General features: G+C 36.8%; 1 protein-coding gene across 1 annotated transcript; it reads right to left on the reverse strand.

The window, feature by feature from the left end:
* Positions 1-5,626: 5,626 nt before the first annotated feature.
* Positions 5,627-6,410, reverse strand: LOC149215083 (protein EI24 homolog). The gene is made up of 3 exons (XM_089391035.1): positions 6,044-6,410; positions 5,884-5,949; positions 5,627-5,672 (listed from the first exon to the last, which is right to left on the reverse strand). The coding sequence occupies exons 1-3, from the start codon at positions 6,187-6,189 to the stop codon at positions 5,642-5,644; spliced, it is 243 nt and encodes an 80-aa protein (XP_089247161.1). The 5' UTR covers positions 6,190-6,410; the 3' UTR covers positions 5,627-5,641.
* Positions 6,411-9,253: the final 2,843 nt, after the last annotated feature.

Below are 9,253 nucleotides of genomic sequence, written 5' to 3' on the forward strand. Positions count from 1 at the left end.
ACCCTCTCCTCTCCCTCAAAACACTGAAATGTTGAAAAATGAATCTAGGACATTGCCTAGACGGATGATGTAACCTAGAGAGCTTAGGATGCCCCCAAGTTGACCTTGGACCTTCTTGATGGACGTTGCCTTGTTCATCGACCAGTTGGATGATGATGAGCACTGGAGATCCCTCTGGAAGGGATAGTTCACCTATCGTGATGACGACATCATGCCCTAGACTTATGACATCGCCCTCATAAGGTCCAGCATGATGATGTGGGTTTAGTTGATGGTGATATCTTCATGAGGAGGATTTTTCTTAATGATTGGAGTTTGAACACCTTGTTAATGAGGAGATGGATTTAATTTAGGAGCATTCATGTGACCCATCCTTTGCACAATTTGATAGAGATCTTCACTTTTAGAGAATGATGTCACCCTTGAGGCCTTTTTACTCACACATGTGGGTTAAAAAGAGGCTAAGTGTTATGTTTGATCTTTGAGAAAGCTATCTTATAGATCGTCTTATGAACTAATTAACTTGTAATCACTTAAAACATTATTTTTAGGGATTTTAGTTATTAAAGCCCTAAATCAACTTAGTTGCCCTTATATAAATATATGGAAGTGAATTTGGGAGGATCATTATCACAGACCCATTATTTCTCTTGTAAGAGAATGCACACTAGCTCCTCTTTTTCTCTTGGATGCAATGGATCACTAGGATAGCAAATTGTCAAGGGGAAGGTAATATCGCATGCATGGACTTTCTCTTGGATTAATGAAGTGATGCTATGATGAATTGTGCTATCCTATTGTGAGTATTTTTCTTCCATTTTGCAAATGTTGTAGAATTAGAGTATCATAAAGTCTTCATGATATGTCGAATATTTTATGACTCAAATCTACCTTTGCAAGATTTCTCACCAAGTATCCATCAAGGAAACTTAGAATAGCATTCATTGACCTTAAATCTCCTCTTTTGTGAAATCCATTAGGGTTAGATTGAGAGGTTTTCCTCTCTCTCTTGCTCACTCCATTCAAGATCTTCCACCTTTGACCTCACCATTTTGACTGCATATATCCAATTGATAAAAGGCACCAGTCTTTGGGTGTTGATCATTTAAAAAATTTAAAACTTTTTCTTCTTTCATTGTAAACTAGGGTTAGGTTACAGCAAAATCTACAATAAATAACATAAAATACCCTGAATTTCATTGTCTTAGGGCTAGGCTTTGCATCTCTTGTATTGAAAAAAGGGAAATGTCATTTTTATGCATTTTTCAGCCATAATTCTAGGGCTGATGTCTAGGGTTTCATAGCTGTTTTGTGCATTTTCAGCAATAGAAGTAATCTTTTCTCTTGTCATTGTAATCTTTTCTCTTGTTGCCTCATTAAATAGCCTTTCATAGTCTATTGTCTCATCCAATGTTGCACGAAGCGGGAGCGAAGCGGAAGCGCGAAGCGGAAGCGCGGAGCGCGGAAGCGTCATTTTCCAAAAATCTAGGGAGCGAAGCGTCCGCGGAAGCGTCTGCTATATATATATATATTTATATATATTTTTTTGCATTTATACTCAAAACAAACATCCCAAATACCAAATTAATTGTAGAAGACATGAAAACATGCATATTTTTGCATAAATCAAGATAGATATGGCATCCATGATTCCATTGTAGTTACTAGTATGTACAACAATCATCTATATTCTAGCTATTACAAACATACATCAAATTTTTAAGCATATTATAAAACATAAAACTATAAAAAGTATTAACCCGCGTATATGAAGACCTAGACCTTGCTGTAGCAAAACCGTGAATTGTAGGAGGCTTGAGGAGGAACCTTAAGGCTTAAGCCCCACCAGCAGTACATTGAATACCTAGTAGATCAGCATAGGTGGAAGCATAGTTGGACATAAGATCACAGTGATTTGAAGCAAGGTAAGGGCAACAAACTACATTAGCAAGAATTGCAGACTTTACAAGGAAGTCTCTCAGATCTACTCTCACAGTGTATTGATAATTTGATATTGCACCTCTGGAATAATTGGACGTTCGTTATATGGCTATGCTCTTGCTCCTGGTATGATTTACCAATAGTGTCATATGATCATTGGCATATGCTTCAGTATGATTCTTTGCATTATGACATTTGTTCATGACATCAATTCAATATGGACATGTCACTTGCTTCAGTCATATATATGTTATCGTTTCTCATATAGATCAATATTGGTATGGCTTCCCAATATTGGCAATGATGGGTATAAACCTATAAGCAGAGACTTCTTCATTCTTATATGCACTTAGCATTATGTATGGATATCACTGCTCAAATAGCTTGAGTATGGTATTGCTATGTTCTAATTACAGCAGTATATGAATATATAGAAGTGCATCCATCAGTTCAGTAGATGACTGCGCTTCCGGTTGCGCCACGCAATCCGCCCTTTTTCAATGTATATTCATTGAGTTGACATTGTATTCAGAGCAGTAAGACCGTATATTCAGGCTACAATGCTCAAGTTATATGGTATTAGGAATCCTATATGAGAATGATGTCATATTGGTGGGTTGCGTCCAGGTTGCGTCCAGGTTGCGTCCAGGTTGCGTGCAGGTTGCGTGCAGGTTGCGTCCAGGTTGCGTCCAGGTTGCGTCCAGGTTGCGCGATTCCGGGGGGCCGCAACCTCAAATGGCAGGAATCGTTTTTTTAACCCGGAATCGCGCCACCTCAAAAACGGAATCGCGCTTCCAGTGTGGATTCCGGGACGCTTCGCTCCGATCCGCGATTCTGGGTTTGGATCCGGCGGGGGGGGGCGATTCCTGCAACACTGGTCTCATCAATTGTGGGCTATTATTTTATATTGCTGTCATAAATTTTGCATTGTGTAAACTGCATTTATTATAAGCCCTAATTTACAACAGCAATCCATTTAATCAAGGTAGCACGTGTTTGGAATCTAATTGAGCATCTCTGGGCCTTATCTCAAGCCCCTAGGCTTAGCCATAGGTTCTCTGTACTCGCTACCTCACTTCACCCGGAGCCCTAACTTATTGAATATTATTCTAGAGTATTTAATTAACATGTTCCTTAGAGGGTATTTAGCCTGGGAATCTTTGGGTTACTTAATCTCCTAGACCTGTTGGGGAAGCCTCCCTTGTGGCAATAACATTCATCCACAAAACAACAGTGGAACAACCACTAAGGTGACAGTGGTCACTGATCTCATTGTTGCCCTTAGCCTAGAGTGACTAGTGAGGCTTTATACTAGGCTGCTAGATTAGTGAGGATTTATACTAGGCTGCAAGATTAGTGAGGCTTTATACTAGGCTGCTAGATTTTGCTGTAACACTATTGAATGGTAATATTTGACTCCTAGGCATCCTCAAGAGGGCATGATTCAAATGGCCTACTAGGGCCGGCATTGCAGTTTCTACAATGGTATAGCGAAGGATTGGGCTCAAACAGAAGAGATTTACCATCTGACACAGCTACTTCTCCAGCTTCCTCATTAAGCTCCACTAATTTATCACCTGGGATTGAGCAATATGACTTCCTTTGACATTCAAGGTACTCTAGAATAATTGGTGAGGATGATTAGACTCTTTAACTGTTCCAAAACTGTATTATCCTGCTTTATTTTTACAGAATTTATTTCTCACATAGGGTAATATTGGAGATGCGTTAAAAGTTCCCTGCCTATATCATCATGCTTTGTTAACTTCTAGTCCTCTCATAGTCATATTTCTCAGACTTCGGAACAATTCCTCAAAGCCAAAGAGTAAGAGTATGACTCAGACTTGGAAAGAACTCATACATAAAACTCTGTAAATCAAAAAACTTAAAAATAGGCAAACATATGTCACTCTGCAAAAATGGTTATAAACTCGATCAAACCTGCTGAGAAACTTGGTCACAATCAATCAAGCTCACCAATTCTTGGCAAGTTTGACCTGATGTCACTAAGTTTGGCACAAACCAACAGGCTCAACTCGTTCCAGAACTAAGCCGAGCAGACTTTCCAGGTATGCAGCAAACTCCACAAGTATTGTTTCAATTTTGTGTGCATAAATGTTACTTACTTTTTCTTTCTCTGTTTCTTTCTCCTATTTAGTATATTTTACTGAAGATTGTCTGAGTTCCAAACAAATCTCTCTAAGAATTCTGCCTAATCAGCAACCTTTCTCCATTTAAAGCAAGAGGGCAATAAAATATTTATCGTCATATTTCTGGTCAACGTCAGACATTACAAGCATAAATAGTAACAAAAATTAGTTGTTTTGCTTCCTACTGCCGATTTTTATGCTCCACATAATAAAACTACCAACAGCCAAGTCAGACATCAGTTCTGTTGACCAGAACAGACTTCAAACTGAGCCTTCAAGGTTTAAAATAATTGATTTTTTTTCTCAACATTTATTCCATATAGTGATTGTGTTCGTTATAAACATGTGTTTTATGAGGAATCTTAAATTATGAGTAAAATTATTATAAATTTTTATATTTTTAAAATGGTGTAACTGACCACTTTTACTTTTTTCTTTTCCCTATCTATTGGATTTTGGTCTTGATCAGTTGACCGTTTTGATTGTGACTATGCAATCATAACAAGTATACCATTTTTAGAATGAATAACTGGGTTGGCCTGATGAGTTCTTCTCATACAGTTCAGTGTAGAATAATTGGGTTTTGTCTGATCATAATTTCCTTTTAATTCAGTACAGCAACCATGGCCAAAAGTTTTTTATTCCAATTTGCACCAGACAGAGTTCACAAGTTCAAAGCCAATCGAGTCATTTCACTTCCACACTTCCATGCACACACAGAGATACTGAGCCCAGAAGGTGGTCTCTCCTTTTTTTGACAATTATGATATCTTTGCTATCTTGCAAGGCTGCCTGCCATACACACATTAAGGGCAAAGAAAATAACTATTAAAAACTGTCCAAATCTTATTAATACTTTGATTAAAATCATTGAATCTAATTACATTCAACTTCAATTTGGATTTGTTTTTTTCCCTCTTTTCTTTTTTTTATTTTTTATGAAAATTTTAGTACTCTCAAGGCTGCCTGCCATGCAGTGTAAATGAACGAACTCTTAAAAACCAGTAATTTTGATTTTTTTACGGCATTCCTTCACTAACCTCTCATTAGATTCGGTTTCATTCTTTGACAATTATACAATTTTGGTTCTCCCAAGGCTGCGTCCATGCATTCAGAAACGAACTCTTAATAACTAGTCATTTTTAATTAGTTTTTTAATGAATCCTTTCATCAAAATTTTGATTAGATTCTATTTTCATGTTTTTACAATTATAAAACTTCTCCCAGGGTTACCTCCATACAATCAGAGAGGAACTCTTAAACAACGGAGTTTAATAGATGTTTCCATTTGACATGTGCAAACCAGATCTTTCAACATGGAATAACACACTGACGTAGATATATCTCACAACTCGTGGAAGCTATCCTTCATTTAGGATGTTGTTATTGGAGTATCTATTCCACCATATTCGCCAAGGCTTGTACCTGGCCCTAACAATGTAAGACGGCACTCGAGACAGCGGACCATGAGGAATGGACATGTCTAGCAGACTTGAACTTAGTGCATTCCCCGCTTTACCGATCAACAGAGAATATCTCTTCCACCAAATTCACCCAGAACGCCCAACCGCAGTAAACAGTCTGCCAGACAGCGACCACAGGAGAAAACGTGTTGGTGGTATGAACATGGTTGGATATCACAACAGCCCCTTTACTAACCAACCAAGCCCCGTTGAGTTTGATTAAATTTGATTTCGAGACCGGAAAAGAGGTCGTATAAACTAAGTAAGCACAAAGAGCGATTAAATAAAACGAAAATTAGGGAAATTTGCAAAAGAAAATATATAAATACCTGCCAAGAAAAATACAGCCGTTCAGAAGGAAGCACTGCCCGGTTCTTTTAAGCAGAATCCTTGACCTGGAATTCAAACATGAAAAATCATAAAGGAATTCACACGATACTGAAACCGAAACAAAAAATGAGAATTCTAGTGATAAATAAAAATTACGACCTTTTGCAGAAGAAAAGAACCCTGTGGAGGCAGCAGGCCTCTCTGACACCCGCCCACCATAGCATGACAAGCTGTGCGAAGAATTCCTTCAATTTTTCGCCACTTCCTTCCATTGATGGCGCTTGCCGGAGCTTTGATGAATCCATCACAGAAGATTGAAAGGATTTTACAGCATCCGATTAATGTACGGAGGCTTTTGCTTTGGCCTGTAAATTGCAAAACTGAAAAAAGCAGACTCAGGCGTCATTGTTTTAAAACCAAAAACAATTAAAAATACAGTATCATTGTTTTTACGCAAACCAATCCCCTATAATTAACGTCTTTGCCTGTCGCCGATATGACGTGTTCAACAGTGTGCTTTTTTCTTTTGAAAAATAATAATGATGGGGAGATTTGTTTAACACTGGAGTTGGAATCGAATATTTACGGTGGAACTTTGTGTTACTAAATTTTAAAAGGGATTTACTCCTTCTTCTTTTTTTAAATATTTGATTAATAAAAGAGTACATATATATTTCATTTCGATATATTTATCATGAAGAAAGATTTGTTTTTAAATATCAAAGTCTAGTTTCATTTTAAACCAAATCTATTAAGTGCATAGAAGGATTTAACCTTTTTGACTGTAAATTTTTTTTTTGAGTGTAAAATTTGAGGATCCCTCTCAACGCTTGATAGATCTCGATTAAGGTGGATCTAGGTTGGTTATATAATATCTATATTTGTATCTATGTGTCTCTTTCTTATTTCTTCTCTCTATCTCACCCCCAAACATACACACTCTCTCCTCATATCTATCTATCTCTCTTCCTCTTTGCCTCTCTCTCTTCCCTCTTGCTCTCCTCTCTCCCTCACTCTCTCTCTATCGCTCCCTTGTCACTCCCTCTCTCTCTCTACCTTTCTCCCTCTATGTCTTTCTTCTTCCTTCTCTCACTCTCCCCTCCAACTCCATCTCTCTCTCCTTCTCTCTCTTGAGTCCTCTCTCTCCCTTTCTCTCCCACTTCCCTATGTCCCCGCCCCCATCACTCTATCTCCCCTCCATCTTTATGTGTCCCTCTCTCTCTCTCTTTCCCTTCTCTCCCAATATCTATCCCCGCCTCTTCTCTCTCTTCCCTCCCTCTCTCTCCATCTCTCCCTTATCACTCCCTCTGTCTCTCTCCACCTCTATCTCCCTTTGTCTTTGTTCTTTCCTCCCTCTCTCTCCCTCCCTCCCTTCTTCTCTCTCCCCCTCCAATTCCATTCTCTCCCCCACTCCCTTGTTCTCTCTCTCCCCTCCTCTCTCTCTTCCTTCCACTCTCTCCCACCTCCCTCTCTTTGTCTCTCTCTCTACCCTCCAACTTAGTCACTATCTCCCTCCCTCTCTCTTGCTCCCCCTCTTTTCCCTTCACTTTGCTTGTTGTCATCACTTGCATCCTTAGTTAGGATGGATCTATGTTGGTTCTTATTAATACTATTTGTATTATATAAATTTCACATCCTTAAATATAAAAGTATTCTCATTTTTAATTTTATTATAACCTTAATTTAATTTCTATGGGAATATTTTTAGTAGTGGTGAGAATAGAGGGTTTACATATATCTCCAAACTAATTATCTCTTTTCATATTAAGCTTCAACTAAAAAAATGTTATAAAATTAAATTGAAATAAAATATTTTTATTGTGAAATAAGTTATGGTTTTTGGGCATGTGGTATTGATAAGTCATGGTATTGGCCCGTGGTATTATAAAAAAACTATTTACAAGTTAATAATATTCATGGTAAAGTGGGAATGAATATGGATGGTTAAGTTATATTGTTATAAAATATTTTGATTGTGAAATAGGTTATGATTTTTTGGCATGTGGTATTGATAAGCCATAGTATTAGTCCATGTTATTGTAACAAAGCCTATTCAAAAGTTCATAATATTAATGACAAAGTGAAAGTGAATATCCATGATTAAGAATCTTGTCATATTGTTATAAAATACTTTGATTCTAAAATAAGTTATGTTTTTTGGGCGTGTGGTATTGATAACTCATGATATTGTAACAAAACATATTTACAAGCTAATAATATCCATGGTAAAGTGGGGATGAATATCCATGGTTAAGAATATTTTCATGTTGTTACAAAATATTTTGGTTGTGAAATAAGTTATGTTTTTTGGGCATGTGGTATTGATAAGTCATGGTATTGGCTCATGGTATTGTAACAAAGCCAAATTTGTACAAGTTAATAATATCCATTGTAAAGTGGGGATGAAGATCCATGGTTAAAAACCTTGTCATATTGTTATAAAATATTTTGGTTGTGAAATACGTTCTGGTTTTTGGGCTTGCAGTATTGATAAGTCGTGGTTTTGTAACAAAACATATTCACAAGTTAATAACAAATCAAAATATAACAAATTGAATTTTATTATTCTTATTACTTTAATTTTTTATTATTAATTGAGCTAAGATTTAGATGTTTGCACTCATCCCAATCACTTTTGAGCCTTTAATTATTTTTTAATTAACCCGACATTTAGAATTGTTTACATACTTACATTATAGAGCGAAGTGACTAAGTATATACATGAAATGACTAACGTTTAGTTTTAAAGGATAGAATAATTATTAATGGTATCATCCGTTCTATCCATGGATTTACATGGAAGTTATATGTATGGATTATTAGTAGTTGGGATTTAAGATAGCTTCATTTACATGTTTCAAGAAAGGGGAGAGGATTTTATAAACTTTTTTTTTTTAATATAAATTGATTAAAGGTTATTTTATATTATTGGATTTTAAAGCATAAAGGTGTTGGATTTATTGGTGAAGAGTTAGGAGTATTTCCTCTCTGTGTGAGATTCAATTCTAATGAGGGTTTTTCCTAGAGTCATGGAGCCACTTTCAAGTAGTGGTCAAACTTGTGGTGGAACCTAGCGAGACTATATTACATGATCTCATGAAACATACATGCATGAGTGGATAAAAACCCACTTCGTGTCCGTTAAGTAGAGCTTACAGGAGTTGGATCTATTAGCAAGAACAATGAGTTATTTTTCAAATGAAAAATGGTTGATGAGCAACTGCAAACCTCCCTAGATATGTGCAACAATCTGCAAGCCACATATATCAGAAACTCATAGTTCAACCTAGGACCAAGATGTTTGAAGGCCACCGAAAACTAGAGCCAGAATCCTAGACTCCAATAGGATGCATATCTATGTAGACTAAT

The sequence above is a fragment of the Pinus tabuliformis genome, chromosome 1_1 (assembly GCF_031772625.1).
Source record: "Pinus tabuliformis cultivar Carrire ecotype Pingquan chromosome 1_1, CPIR1, whole genome shotgun sequence".
NCBI lineage: Eukaryota > Viridiplantae > Streptophyta > Pinopsida > Pinales > Pinaceae > Pinus > Pinus tabuliformis.

Coding starts and splice junctions, on each gene's coding strand:
- LOC149215083 (XM_089391035.1), bottom strand. CDS start 6,189: ATGGATTCATCAAAGCTCCGGCAAGCGCCATCAATGGAAGGAAGTGGC. Junction 5,950..6,043: donor GTTCTTTTCTTCTGCAAAAG/GTCGTAATTTTT, acceptor TTTGAATTCCAG/GTCAAGGATTCTGCTTAAAA. Junction 5,673..5,883: donor GGCTGTATTTTTCTTGGCAG/GTATTTATATAT, acceptor GCTGTCTGGCAG/ACTGTTTACTGCGGTTGGGC.